The 14,190-nt window shown below is 31.6% G+C and overlaps 3 protein-coding genes and 1 non-coding gene across 5 annotated transcripts; all 4 read left to right on the top strand.

The window, feature by feature from the left end:
• The first annotated feature begins 130 nt into the window (after positions 1-130).
• LOC111309790 (Radical SAM superfamily protein) lies at positions 131-3,488 on the top strand. The gene is made up of 10 exons (XM_022908798.2): positions 131-402; positions 494-569; positions 658-755; positions 1,176-1,277; positions 1,420-1,506; positions 1,675-1,791; positions 2,257-2,360; positions 2,479-2,618; positions 2,750-2,886; positions 2,985-3,488. The coding sequence occupies exons 1-10, from the start codon at positions 178-180 to the stop codon at positions 3,159-3,161; spliced, it is 1,263 nt and encodes a 420-aa protein (XP_022764533.2). The 5' UTR covers positions 131-177; the 3' UTR covers positions 3,162-3,488.
• Positions 3,489-4,055: 567 nt separating this feature from the next.
• SCL30 (SC35-like splicing factor 30) lies at positions 4,056-7,804 on the top strand. Its single transcript, XM_022909425.2, has 8 exons — positions 4,056-4,138; positions 4,730-4,922; positions 5,000-5,077; positions 6,190-6,354; positions 6,464-6,501; positions 6,745-6,823; positions 6,898-7,068; positions 7,465-7,804. Exons 2-8 carry the CDS (start codon positions 4,741-4,743, stop codon positions 7,589-7,591), a joined length of 840 nt encoding a protein of 279 aa, XP_022765160.2. The 5' UTR covers positions 4,056-4,138; positions 4,730-4,740; the 3' UTR covers positions 7,592-7,804.
• Positions 7,805-9,844: 2,040 nt separating this feature from the next.
• LOC111309789 (Calcium-dependent lipid-binding (CaLB domain) family protein) lies at positions 9,845-13,480 on the top strand. Of its 2 annotated transcripts, none has more exons than XM_022908797.2 (5): positions 9,845-10,137; positions 10,866-10,931; positions 11,744-11,882; positions 12,397-12,532; positions 13,298-13,480. In XM_022908797.2, the coding sequence occupies exons 1-5, from the start codon at positions 10,071-10,073 to the stop codon at positions 13,349-13,351; spliced, it is 462 nt and encodes a 153-aa protein (XP_022764532.1). In that variant the 5' UTR covers positions 9,845-10,070; the 3' UTR covers positions 13,352-13,480. The 2 variants fall into 2 exon arrangements, with proteins under 2 accessions (XP_022764532.1, XP_022764531.1); XM_022908796.2 differs by having other exon boundaries at positions 11,732-11,882.
• A 511-nt stretch (positions 13,481-13,991) lies between these two features.
• Positions 13,992-14,064, top strand: TRNAK-UUU (transfer RNA lysine (anticodon UUU)). Its single transcript has one exon. It is a non-coding gene; the product is annotated as a tRNA-Lys (tRNA).
• Positions 14,065-14,190: the final 126 nt, after the last annotated feature.

Genomic DNA, 14,190 nt, shown 5'->3' with positions numbered 1-14,190 from the left:
CTAAAATTAAACCCATAAAGGGTCCAAATATATTTCCCAGGCCCATGAAATCGTTTCGTAGGGGAGGGATGGGGGTAATTTCGTCATTTCAAATAAAGCCGAGGTTTTAGCCAGTTCATGAGGCTGAAACAGAAAGGGTTTTGCTCTTCCACTGACGAAGCTCATAAAAGAGAAGTGATGATGATTACGACCAAAATGTTCATGCTTCAGCAAGTACGCTCCGTTCCTCTCGCACGTGCGATCCGCCCGCGTTCCTTCACCGTCTCCGCCTCCACCACCATCACGCCGTCGCGTAACCTCACTTCCTCCACCTCCTCCTCACGAGCCCCTCACGTGGATGCCCTCGTCCTCCTCGGCATGTCCGAACAAGATCTTCAACAACTCGCCATCGATTTCGGCCAGGTAATTACACAACTGCAAATTTTCTATATATATTTTTATTTACTTAAAAATTTCTCATAATTTTTTTTTCATTTTTTGGTTAATTATATAGCAAAGTTACAGAGGAAAGCAGCTTCACCATTTAATTTATAAGAGAAAGGAAAAAGAGATTCAGGATTTTAGTCACTGTAAGAATTATTTATATACTTTTATTTATTTTTGTTTATTAATTTAGTGAAAATTTTTAATTTATTTTTTTAATTTTTTTAAAAATAGTGCCTCAAGCATTTAGAAATGATCTTATAGAAGCTGGATGGAGAATAGGAAGGTCTCCTATTTACCACACTGTTAGTGCAGCTGATGGCACTGTTAAGGTAAATCTTTTTTTACTCAATTCTTGAATTTTACAATTTGGTTATTAGTTTTACTACTTAGTGCTAATTCCGAAAAGATAATGTAAAAAAAACTGCATTTTGAGACGAAATTAAATGATATTTCAGAATGGTAAAAGGTTGAATTATACTTTTTTTTTTGAATAATTAAAATGAATTATTTTACTTTTATATGAAATAAATTATATTTGAATGCGTTAGATTTTAGTTATTTGTTTATTTTCTATCACACGTTTTACCTTTTTGGCAATTTTAAAGAAGCAAAAATGCAAGTAGCAAAAGTAACAACTACATAGAGAGAGAGACTACATTTTGACTAGAGAATTGGCTGTTGAGTTAACGGTGATTTTGTTGTCGATGTTTATTCTGTTAATTATATGTGTTTTCTTACTGATCTTTCAGTTATTGATAAAGTTGGAAGACAACAGATTGATTGAAACAGTTGGCATACCAGTTGCAGATGAAAAGGGTTCAATGCGACTTACTGCTTGTGTGTCATCACAGGTGATTTTCGGTATTTATGTATTTTGGATGTTGTTACGAGTTGGGTGGGGAAATATTTTGTCCATTCAGCGATTTATTTCTGTTGTTATCTCATGCAACACTTTCAACTGTTTTCTTGTTCTTGTTTTGCTCTCGTATTCAGGTAGGCTGCCCATTACGCTGTTCATTTTGTGCCACTGGAAAGGGAGGGTATTCGAGGAATCTTCAGAGGCATGAAATTATTGAGCAGGTGTATGATCTGTTTCTTCAACTTTTTGCATGTACATGCTTTTCAAACTTGTCAATAAGGAGGCTAAGATTGTAACTTTATGGAAAAACAGTGGCTGTTTTTCCTTTTAATGCATAATGAAGACATTATAGTTTTGGTATAATATGTTAAGACAATTCATGTGAGCAGGTGTTAGCTATCGAGGATATCTTCAAGCACAGGGTGACAAATGTAGTGTTCATGGGAATGGGGGAGCCCATGTTGAATTTGAAGTCAGTACTTGATGCACATCGATGCTTGAATAAGGTGCATCTTTTGCAAGTTGCAACTTTTTCTCACACAGCATATAATTGTGTAAAGATTTTTTATATTGTGATATAAAATGCAGCTAATTTCTCTTCTTTTTCATCCTGATGAAGAAAAGATTTTTAGCTACTGCTTTATTAAAGAAAAATCATGTCTTCCCATGTTTGTTGCTCATTTAATGCGTCAAAGTTAACTGGAGCTGACAAATAAAATAAGTCAGATGAGATTTGCATGTCATTGGTTTGTGGATTATATCATAGATGTCTGATTTGAGATACATGTTGCAAGAATTCTGGTGTGCCCTCTGGTAACACGAATTATTATTTGATTATACTGAACTAATTGTAAAGTGGAATTCTCTTTTTGAAACAATGTCTCCTAAAACTGTTGAAATGCTATAGTAAATGCCTGTATGTGGCTCTCAAGTTAAGATCATTTATGATGTTTGGTTCCTTTTTTCTGCAGGACGTGCAAATTGGGCAAAGAATGATTACAATTTCCACTGTGGGAGTTCCAAACACCATAAAAAAGCTGGCTTCTCACAAACTTCAGTCAACATTGGCCGTCAGGTCTGTCTATTTAACAGGAACAATGCAACTTGATTTGATATTCAAATGTTATTGTTTTGGAGCGGTTCTTAAGCCTTTATTTTTTAAATGTTAATTTAGCTCACTTTCTTGTCATCAGCATACATGCTTCAAACCAGAAACTAAGGGAAATGATTGTGCCCAGTGCAAAATCCTACCCCCTTGATGCACTTATGAAAGATTGCCGGGATTACTTTGCTGAAACCAGTAGACGAGTTTCCTTTGAATATGCACTTCTAGGTACTGAAATTTTTTCCCTGAATCTTTTTCCTTGCATGCCTACTTTAGGGACTTGGAAAAGCAGTCTAAAGCTGTAATCAGTTATCTTTATTATTATTATTATTTTTTTTTGTCTTTTGTTTTTGATGCAGCTGGAGTGAATGATTCAGTACAGCAGGCAGTAGAACTAGCTGGACTACTGCACAAGTGGGGACGTAATTATCATGTCAATCTGATACCTTTCAATCCAATAGAGGGTTCTGAGTATCAACGGCCGAATAAAAAAGCGGTATGCTGATGACTATTGTCACTTTCCCCTTGTTTCCAACCAACATAAATCCTTTAATTTCTTGAGCATATTCATTAATCCTTTATTCCATTTCCCAGGTGTTGGCATTTGCAGGTGCACTGGAAACCCGTAAAGTAACAGTTAGTATACGTCAAACAAGGGGCCTAGACGCAAGTGCTGCCTGTGGTCAGCTAAGAAATAACTTCCAGAAAAATCCTCTGCTGACTGAATCTGATAGCAAACAATCACAAGCAAATGTTGCAATTGCATGTTGAATATTGCAGAGCGATGCCATGATTTTGCTCGTTTGCATCTGCAGTAGGCATGATTGATCCAATGCTGGAGCTTTGCTGTTTATGTAAATTGTCACAATTCGATAGATATTATTGACTGCAAAAACAGGTTTCTTCCAGCACATGAAGCAGAAAATTCTGGTAACATCAATGGAGTTGCTGGCAAAAGTTGATGGCTGCCGGCGATGTGCAAGGGAAAAGTAAATGATTATATTCCCTTGCATTTCACTTTATTCTTATTGTAAGGAGCTAAAATACATCTCTATACAGCAGTAGAAGAGCAATTCCATGTTTATTTGTTTAACTTTATATTTTCTGTACCAATTCCAAACTTGCAAAATTATAATGACCATGAGCATGAAGATAAAAAAGTTTTATCGTATCGGACTTAACATTTGGTTCAATAATTGATGTATGATTTTTCGTTTTAGCTTTAATTTTTTATTTTAAAATAAAAAAAAAAAGCACAATTTTAGGTTTCAAAAAGTAAATTTCAAAAATTTCATTAACAAATAAAAAATTTTCAAATTGTCCTGTTTTGAAATAATAGTAAAAAAAAAAATGTCTGGTAAGGTATATTCCACCATATTTTAAAATATTAATAATAGTTAAAATTACTTAATGTAAAAATTTTATATTTTCCTAAAAGTAATTATAAGACCGAAAGAACATTTTTTTTTGTACATAATTGAGTTTTTATATTTGACAAAATAAGAAAAAACATTATTAATTGATTAAGAACGAAATATGCAAAATAGAAAAAAAAAAAAAAGAAAAAAAAAAGAGAGAATTTTAAACGGGCCGACAGGGCCCAACACTGCGGTCCAAACCCAATTTTAAACGCTATAAATAGAGCAAGTGAAAAAGCATTAACATAGTTATACTGTTTGTAGTTCAGATCTAACTCTAAACAAAAATCTCTCTTTTTCTTCTCTCTCTGTTTCAAATTCGTCTTCCAGGTAATCAACTATTTCTGCTTCCAAATCGAAAATTTTAACTGTTTTTCCCCTATTTCAGATTTTGTGTTCTTTTTCACAGACTTTTTCTAACTAATTTTTATGATTTTATGTAAATTTAATTTTAACATAGTATAGTTGAGGGTCAACCAAGTCAATGCCCAAAGAAATATTTTTTTCTTTAGTTTTGTCATCAACCAAACAGAAAGTTTGAGATTTTTTTTTTAATCTTATGCCTTTTTTTTTCTTCATAACGATGCAAGAGTTTTCGTCTGGGTATTTTGTGAGTTAACAAATTTTCTTGTTTTTATGGATTTTTTAAAAGAGATTTTTTTTTTTTAACTTAAGATAACCAAATAGTGAATCATTATTACACTGAACCCTTAGAATTAACTATAGTATTGATTTGGGTATTTCATGAGTTAGCGAAAGCATCTTCTTTCTATTGCAATTTTTTTTTTCAAAAGAAAAAGTTTCTTGGATTCTCTTAAAATAAGAAAATAACAAAGCTTTATTGTAATTAGATGGGTAAATTTTTTCGCTTCTTGGGAAGATATGTAAAAGAAGTTTATTAATTTTGAATTGTTTTCGAAGGTTTTTTTGGGATGAGGAGGTACAGTCCCCAATACTATAGTCCTCCAAGGAGAGGCTATGGAGGTAGACAAAGGAGTCCTCCAAGGAGGGGATATGGCGGTGGCGGTGGCGGTGGCGGTGGTGGAGGGTATGGTAGAAGGAGGGAGCAGAATCATGGAAGTCTTTTGGTCAGAAACATTCCTTTGGATTGCAGGTAAATCTTTTGTTATAGCCCCTGTTTTAATACAGGTTAAATGAATTGTACTAATTTATGTTTGATCATTTTTGCAGACCAGAAGAACTTCGAATTCCTTTTGAGAGATTTGGGCTTGTTAGAGATGTGTATCTTCCTAAAGACTACTACACAGGGTTGGTATTTTACCCTTAAACTGATTTTGGTTGATCCTGCATCACTTTCTTGGAATGTTTTAATGGAAGTTTACTCTTTGTAGTTTATGTTTGTTTAAGTTGTCTTATGTGATGTTTGTTTAGTTTTATTTGGATTAAGCATGAGCTTCTTGTTTCTTGTCCATGCCCTAGTTTGTTGGTCAGGCTAATTTATATTCAATTCGCTGCCACGGTTGGTGTATCGACAATATGGGGCAAATAGTTGTCATATTGTACAAAAGAGTTTACTTACTTTTTATATTGAATGAGCAATTGCATAACCTACAATAATTGATAGTATTTTTCTTCTTCTTTGGCCATTACTAGTTATTGCACAATGCACAGCAAGCTTTTAGGTTGTAAAAAATTGATTCAGATCGCTGGTTTATTAACTTGTGCGACGGGTTACCAGCTACTTCCTTTTTCTTATTCTTATCTTAGATATGTAGGTACTTATAAAGGAAGTTATTTCCTTTGAATTGTTTTCCGCACTATTTCTTAAAGCACTTATTCTTTCCTTTTCCTTAGTGAATTAAATTTTGAACTGGTTTGTCAGGGGGGTATAATGGTTTGAAGTAAAAACAAGCCCAAGCCCCACATTTGATGAAGGCCTACTGTTTATGATTTCTTAACATATTGATCCAAGGGTGTTAAGAGTAATGATCATATGAAGAATGTTCCTTTTTGAAGCGAAATTATATAATTACACAATCAATAGAGGTTTGATGAGGAAGAAGATTGATTTCTGACCAATTGAAGGCTACATGAAGAGATATTTAGTTTGAGGAAATGTTGAAATCAAGTGCTTCTTATATTTACAAGCATGTGAAGATTTTTCAAGTCAATTGCCTGTTTTGAAGTTGCCTTTGATATTGACTATTAAGGGAAAAGGTCAGCCACTAAACCTGTTTCATATAAATTCATCCACATATGTGGTTGTCTTCTGGAGCTGATATTTAGATATGTAAGGGTATACAAAGTAATGGCACTGTAGCAGTAACATCGTATAGTAGTTTTGACATCCCTATCTTATCTTTTTTTGTTCGTATCTAACTCGCTGAATCAAGTGAGGGCTTGCTGTATCCTTTGTGCAGGGAACCTCGAGGGTTTGCATTTGTGCAGTTTGTGGATTCATATGATGCTGCAGAAGCTCAACGGCGCATGAATGGGAAGATATTTGCTGGGAGAGAGATATCTGTTGTTGTTGCTGCAGAGACAAGGAAAAGGCCTGAGGAGATGCGGCATAAAGCAAGGCTAAGGTACTCTCTCTCTCTCTCTCTCTCTCTCTCTCTCTCTCTGTTACACACACAGTTTCCTGTTATTTTACTTATATTTACGTAGTAATTTATTTGGCATGTAATTCTCCAGAGGACCATCAGGCTATGGGGGACGATCATCTTATTATGGTATGCTATTCCTTAAATTACATTATATTTTCAGAGTTTATTACTATTTATGGCTTTGCTTCTGTCTTCTTTCTTAATAACATAATGTCCTATCCTGTGTTTTGAAGTATTTTTTATTCATCTAACCATGAGCTCTTTATAGACGGGTAGGATGTTTTGGATCTGTACAAATCATGATCCTTTGTTTTTCCGCTTTGTAATCCTAAAATAACTCCTGGCAATTCCTCATTTGTTGTATGTCAGGACGTTCTCGGTCTCGTTCAATATCCCCTATGCGCTCTCCACACCAACCATCGGGTTCTAGAAGCCGCTATCGCTCAAGGTAAACTGTCAAATTGCCATCCTCTCATTTGACCGTTAGCAAATAAGGTGATACTTATATATTAATTTTGTCAGGTCATACTCCCCTGCTCCAATACGACGAGGAAACTATTCTGTTTCACCAGGTAGAAGGCATGCAGATCATCCAAGATCTCCAAGAGGTCCTCCTCAAGAGCGAGATGGTGATTACAATCACAGATCATATTCTCCAGGATACGAGAATGCTGATGGGAATGGTTATGGCGAGTAAGTGGAAGTCTCTTTCATAGTTTCAACTTTCTTAGCGCCACCTTGTATTGCAACCATATATGCATTTATTTTGACTTTTGCTGTTATAAAGAACTGACCTGTTACAGGCACAAGTAAGGAACTTAAACCATTTGTTTGACTAGCCTTTTGCACTATGAGAAAATTGCTAGTAGTAATGCAACGAAACTCAAATACAATCGGTTTTTATGGCGCTTACCTGCATTTCCCGGCCTGGATGGTGCCTGTAACCAAGTCTAGTGACGAACCAATGTCTTAATAAACAGATGTTGCTTATCTGATCACTTCACAGTTCCATCTTTTAACCTCCATTAGTAGTGATTTTTCTTTGTTTCAACCTGACTGTGTGTCTTGTTTCAAACATTCCATTTGTAGGAAGTCTGCATATGAGTCTGAGGAACCACGGGCTGCATGGAGGCCATCCCCTGGTAGAGCATCAAGGTCTCCCTCTGGGTCCAGATCTAGGTCTGCTGACCTGTACGCAAACGTAGACGGCCGTTAGCCTCTGCTTGGCATTTATCACATGGTGGACTGTGTGCTAGTTTATAAAAACGATAATGTAGTGTATTGGATCATGGAGCTAATAATTTGTGGCTTGGTTTCATCTTTTTATTACGTCTAAACTCTGTAATGAAACAACGATGACATTCCAGTTTTCTTTTCCTTTATTATCATGTGTTATTAACACTACTAAATCTAGGTTTTATATTTCAGACTTGCTCCTTTCTTTTGCGGTTGCAGAGAATTTGTGCCTGATAACACGCCGTAAAAGTCGGAAATCGAGACATTTATACGATGCATTAAAGATTTTATTCGAGAGTGATTTAAAAAGATCGAAAAAAACCTGACTCATATTTAGGGTCATTTCAATCATTTTCATAAATTAATACTGCATAAATATGTTAGAAAGTATTGGCAACGAAAATGCCAATTAAATAAGAGTTCCTTGATCTGAGTATTAATGCATTCCTGTGCAGCTCAATCGATCGCTTGTTTTAGATTTGTTAATTTTAAATATGATATAATGATGTGATATTAAAAAAATTATGTATGATCATTTTGATTTAGATTTGTTAATTTTAAATATGATATAATAATATGATATTAAAAAATTTATGTATGAGTTTAATGTAATTATGTTTTGTATATATTGATACAATTAAAATATTTGTATCATGTTTGGGTTAAATAGTGAAGACATGTTTTAAGTCATGATATTATCTATATAAGCATTTATAACATATAAATTATAAAATTTATTTTAATTTATTTTTTAAATAAATTAATAATCATATTTATCGTATCATTTTAATATTTAAATATATTATTAATATTTATTTTTTAAATAATTTTTTTATTTAATATTAATTTAAATGATATTTTTTAATAAATTAATTAATTATATAATATCGTAATATGTTATTTAAATTATATTAAATAAATTAATTTTAAATAAAGTAATTATATCGTCTCATATATAATAAATATAATAAAATATTATATTTATATTTATATTATTTATATTATTTAAATATTTATATCTAAAATTCTGACACAAAATATAATATAACAATACAAATTACCAAATCTCCTCTACTTTTGACACAACAGCCGATAACCATGGCATTTTGCCTGGTTTGGACAAATTCCCAAGGGGCAGCTGAGGGTAAAAAGATAAAAAGGCAAAGGAATCTTTGAATTCAGAATCTGTACCAAGTAAATTCCAAAACTACGTTCCAATTTTCAATAATCCACAACCCAATTGCATCAGTATACAAACCCAAATACTAAATAAACAAAGATGAAAAGTACTTTAGACATGAAAGTAACGTTAAAATGTACTACATTTCTCAGAAGTTTTAGCAGTCTTTTAAGAAAATGGTAAGAGAACGATTTTTTTTTTTCTCGAGTAGTGGATATTTTCAATATTTTTATTTAATTTTATTTTTAAATTAAATTAAAGTATATAGTTTTAATCAATATGATGTATTCACTTTTTTTTATATAAAAAATTACAATATAAAAATTACAAAAAATTTAAATTTAAATTTAAATTTAAAATTTAAAATTATTAAAATTTATTTTTTAAAAAAATTATATAAATCATTTGAGTTTATCACTTAATTCGAACATTCTTATCAACTGAGTTGTAAGCTGAACCAATGTGTAAGAGTAACGTATGTCTTTTTTTTTTTCACATGTATAAAAACAAGATGGCAGGAGGTTACACATAATTTACATCAAACAAAGCTCATTTCTTAGTACAATGTAATAATAATAACACGAAGAAGCTTTCAACCCTTTTGTTTTATTTGTTTTATCAGTTTGCTCGAAACGACTCATATTATGGGTTGAAGTTGAATTGTTCAAACTAGAGTTGATAATTCAATTCGTTTTTGATAAATTTTGATTTGATTTGATCTTATAAAATTAATTTTTTTAAAATTAAATTTTAGATCAGATATTATTAAAAAAAATAATGATTTAATCGAATTCAAATTTTAGATAAATTCGATCCGATATCGATATTTATATAAAAATTAATTTTTTAATTATTTATTTAATTTTTTTATTTATATATATATATTTATATTTAAAAGATAATATTTTATATTTTAAAAAATAATATTTTATTAATTTCGAATCGGATATAATTTATATAATATTAAATTAATGTTAAGTATGAAAAAAAAAAAAAATTAAATTAAGTTCAAATTTAATAAATATAAAATTAGAGTCGAGACGAATAAAAATTACCCCGACTCAATCCGATGCCGGCCCTAATTCAAACCTTACTGAGTTGCCAATGTCCTGTTTTACATTTAATGTGTCGTGGACTGTAACCCTAGCAAAGTTTCCATGCCAACTTCTTTCATTTCCTCGATATAAACTAGAACTTGAAGAGTCTTACCACTCGGAGAATCCAAACAATTTTATTCAAAGAATCTCTGTGAAAAAGAAAAAAAAAAGACAAAGAAGGAATGGCTGTTGGGATATTGGAGGTGTTGTTAGTTAGTGCAAAAGACCTTGAAAACACGGATTTTCTAGGTATGTAATATATGAAACATGTTTTGTTTTCTTCTTGATCAGTCTATGTTCTCATGTTTTCATTTTCTTGCCCATCGTTCTTTTCTGAATTTAGCTTTTTCAAGGTTTCATCATGCCAAAACTTCTGTTAAATGGAAACCCTTTGCTGTTCTTGTCTAGAGAAGAGGGAAAATAAAAAGACAGAAAAGAAAGAAAGAAAATTGAATTTGGATGATGAATAATGTTCTTAGCATTGATGGATGAAGATGAGCTATTTCTGGGTTGCTTTTGATTTTTTTTTTTTGTTTTATAAGGAATATTTCCTTCTATTCCTTTTCTATACAGTAATGGATTAATTACTTGCTGTTTTGATTCCTTAATTCTATATATTCTTTGTTAATTTAATTAAGATCTAGACAAAGGTATATTTTTAAGCTTTTTTCCTATTTTTTTACATATATAGAATCTAATCACAGTTTGATTTATTTAAATCAAGGTGTAAATGAAACAGTTCGTGAATAAATTCGATTTTTATTTGTTTATTAAAGTTAACAAAATATCATGAGTAATATTTTAAAGTTTGTAAATTAAATAAACATCCTACAGTAAAAATGCTAAAATCTTTTAATTGAAGTGTGGAAAAAGCCTTTTTATTTAGGTGATTGGTACAAGAGTGAGATTGATGATGTGAATTGTGGAACTATAGATTTTTATTGTTCTTGTTTTTGATGATTGTGATGTATGATTAGGTCGAATGGATCCATATGTTATAATTCAATACAAAGGTCAAGAGCACAAAAGCAGCGTCATCAGAGGTTATTATTTCTTTTCCTCATTTCTTATTCTCTGCAATTTATGTTGGTTAAACATTGATATATATCCAATAGAAGGAAAAAAAAAAAGGGAAAAACAAGACCATTGCCCTGGATAGTACCTATTCGACAGAGGGTGAGATACAAATATGGGGATTCATTTATTAGGACAGGTTCATTTACAGGCATTTTTAACTAGTGAAGTGCTTATCTGTCTTTTTTTCTTTTTTTTTTTTTTTTGGGGGGGGGGGGGGTTTGAATCTACTAAAACGTTATAAGAAGGTAATTTTTCATGCATTTGCTAGATATAAATCTGCTTGAATTGATACGAAAAGGAGATGCATCGAACAAAACTCAAGGAGTCCTTTTATGCTTAAAAAAGAAATTTCTTAGAACACAATTATTGGTCTAATTTGTCTTAAACCAAGGAAAGAAAGAGAGAAAAAACATATAGTTAATCGATCATCAATCATTCAAATCCATCTATAAATTTGACTGCAGAGTAGAATACTTGGTTAAACCAATTATATATTAAGCCATATAAAAAAAGAAACAGGTTCGTGTAAGAAAATTTCAAGAAATATGACAATGCCATAGAAGAAAACTCTTGCTGTCAAATAGTACAGTTAATGCATATATCAGTAGTTGACCTATATCACCAGTTCTTTCCATCAGTGCTTAGTATTTGATCTTTGCATCAAAAACAAATCTAAGCAGCAGCAGCCTGGTTGAAAGAGACATGAAATTGTTGTTTCTATTGTATTATGCTTTGGTAGTTTTGACATATTTACCTAAAGTAACAGTTGATGGTGCAGGTGGTGGTTCCAGGCCATCATGGAATGAAAAGTTTACATTCATGGTGGAGTATCCAGGGTCAGGTGATGACTACAAGATCATTCTTACAATCATGGACAAGGACACCTTCTCTTCTGATGACTTTGTTGGCCAAGCCACGTATGATATTAACATTTTTCTCACCATCCAAACATTGAATTTTTCAAAATTTTTCCTTATATTTTGGGGGTCAAACCTTCATACATGCCCATTGGTTATGTGTCAAATATGGGTACTTCATGAAAAATAAATAGTCAGGATAACATAAGTTGATAGCTCATCAAGCATATAATTCTAATCCCAAGTATCGTATGAATATATAAAATACAAAATTTTCAATCCTAACATTAAAGGGAGAGAAATGGATATTCAATTTAAGCGAGTAAATAAAATTCTATATCCGATCTCATAGATACATATAGAATTATGTGGAAAACCTGATTCGATGTCGTATGGTTCATTTGTTTGTTGCATCATCAATGAATCTATCAGCATCCAAGCAAATAACTGTGAGACCCTAACATGTTTGTTTTCCAAGAAAGTGATGGAATGAAATCGAAAGGAGCAGCTGATGACATTAGGAAAGGTGACATTTCTCCATTATGATTCATAAAACTTTTCCGTACGAATGCAGGATATATGTGAAGGATTTGTTAGCGACTGGAGCAGAAAAAGGGAATGCTGAACTGCATCCTTGTAAATACAGAGTAGTTCGTGCTGATCAAAGATATTGTGGAGAGATTGAAGTTGGTGCTACTTTCACCCGAAAGGTATTTCTTTTTCATAACTTACGACAATGACTTGCTCCGTTTGTAAATAGAAATGACTAATCTGTCTTTTAGCCTTTTAATCCCATCTTCATGTAGCCGGAGAGAGAGAGAGAGAGAGAGAGTTGATATTTAATAAGATTGAAATTCAAATCTAAATACTTACAATGGCTTATCTATATTAGATTATAGCCTCCTTTGTATGAAAAACATTTTCAAAATTATCTTATATGTTGGTGGTTAGACTTGACAATTTAAAACATGACAGGATGACATGATATAAACATGACATGAAAAAAAAACATAGAGATATAGTTTAAAATTTTAACAATATCTATTTATGAGTTTAACAAAATGAAAAAAAAAAATTTTATATTTTTATATTAATATAAATTATGACACGTAATTTTTATATAAAATAAGAGAAAAATATATGATTTTTAATATTTTACACAATATAAATACACAAATCTGTTTGATTTATTGCTTAGCGACATGTGTCCAATATCCCATTAGAACATATCTATGAAAATTAACAAGTCAATTAATTATTAAAATGAACATATCATAACCATCTAACTTTGTTTATTATTTTTATCCGATAAAATATAGGACAATAATCATTCTAACACAGCACAAAGGAAATAATTTTCCATTTTTTTCTTTCATGGTAAAGAAAGTTGGCACAGAAAAATGAGAAATGTGGAAGGGCATGCAAAGCATTATAGTTTGTGATTGGGGGTCCTTTTTGTTTTGATTTTATTACAGGCTGAGGAAACCGATGAAGAAGAGTATGGAGGTTGGAGGGAAAGCAGCTTTTAGTTTGCTTCAACTATTTGTCAATTTAGCTTGAAATTGTTGTAAAATAGTTTGTGTTTATTTTAGCTGTGGATTTTTCCTTAAATATTAAGGAAATTGTTGTTATTTTAATTTGAGGATCCTTTTACCTTATTCTTCATTTTATTACTAACTAATTTTTTTTTTCCAAACCAATCTTTCTGCTTTGAACAAGTCCCTCAATTATGATGATTACCAAAAAATTCTTCAAAATAATAATAATAATAAGTCCCTCATATCTAAAAAAATTGAAAAAGGTATTAATATTACATTAGAAACAGTCAAATTGTCTAATGTTAGGATGACCACCAAAAAGCATTATTAAGCAAATGATTTTCGTTTTGATAATTGGAATGGTATTTGGATGGTTTGATAGTTTATCAATATTTTTAAAGTTTAAACTATTATGAATAAATATTCTTGATTGGGAGGAGTTAGAAAATTTTTCTTCTTTTGATTCAACAATTCTTATACATCTTAATAATAATACTAAAATATTTGATTTAATAGTTAAAAGGGTCATTTTCTCTCTGTTTTTATTATAATTGCATTATCTTCATACTAAAAATAGTCATTTATACCTAAATATTTGATTTAATAATTACTTAAGAAACAATATTGTCCAGCCGTCTTAGCTCAGCCGGTAGAGCGCGTGGCTTTTAACCACGTGGTCGTGGGTTCGATTCCCACAGACGGCGAAATTTGCGGGGAATATTTTTTTTCAGCTTTAACTTTCTGGCTTTTTCTCGCTTTTAGTTTCACACTTCTGAAGTACTCTTTTAGAGGGGAGGAAAACACCTCAGGAGCTAATTTTTCGGTTTATC

The sequence above is a fragment of the Durio zibethinus genome, chromosome 19, assembly GCF_047325235.1.
Source record: "Durio zibethinus cultivar Kanyao isolate XHJ-2024 chromosome 19, ASM4732523v1, whole genome shotgun sequence".
Lineage (NCBI taxonomy): Eukaryota > Viridiplantae > Streptophyta > Magnoliopsida > Malvales > Malvaceae > Durio > Durio zibethinus.
The sequence above is the reverse complement of the archived record's forward strand: the minus strand, read 5'-3'. Positions and strand labels throughout refer to the sequence as shown.

Excerpts from the sequence above, each read along its gene's own strand:
- LOC111309790 (XM_022908798.2), top strand. The coding sequence starts at position 178 with ATGATGATTACGACCAAAATGTTCATGCTTCAGCAAGTACGCTCCGTT. Across the intron at positions 1,507-1,674 it reads GGCATGAAATTATTGAGCAG|GTGTTAGCTATCGAGGATAT; the intron begins GTGTATGATCTG and ends TCATGTGAGCAG. Across the intron at positions 2,887-2,984 it reads AACGGCCGAATAAAAAAGCG|GTGTTGGCATTTGCAGGTGC; the intron begins GTATGCTGATGA and ends TCCATTTCCCAG.
- SCL30 (XM_022909425.2), top strand. The coding sequence starts at position 4,741 with ATGAGGAGGTACAGTCCCCAATACTATAGTCCTCCAAGGAGAGGCTAT. Across the intron at positions 6,355-6,463 it reads CGGCATAAAGCAAGGCTAAG|AGGACCATCAGGCTATGGGG; the intron begins GTACTCTCTCTC and ends GTAATTCTCCAG. Across the intron at positions 7,069-7,464 it reads GATGGGAATGGTTATGGCGA|GAAGTCTGCATATGAGTCTG; the intron begins GTAAGTGGAAGT and ends TTCCATTTGTAG.
- LOC111309789 (XM_022908796.2), top strand. The coding sequence starts at position 10,071 with ATGGCTGTTGGGATATTGGAGGTGTTGTTAGTTAGTGCAAAAGACCTT. Across the intron at positions 10,932-11,731 it reads CAAAAGCAGCGTCATCAGAG|TTGATGGTGCAGGTGGTGGT; the intron begins GTTATTATTTCT and ends CTAAAGTAACAG. Across the intron at positions 11,883-12,396 it reads GACTTTGTTGGCCAAGCCAC|GATATATGTGAAGGATTTGT; the intron begins GTATGATATTAA and ends GTACGAATGCAG.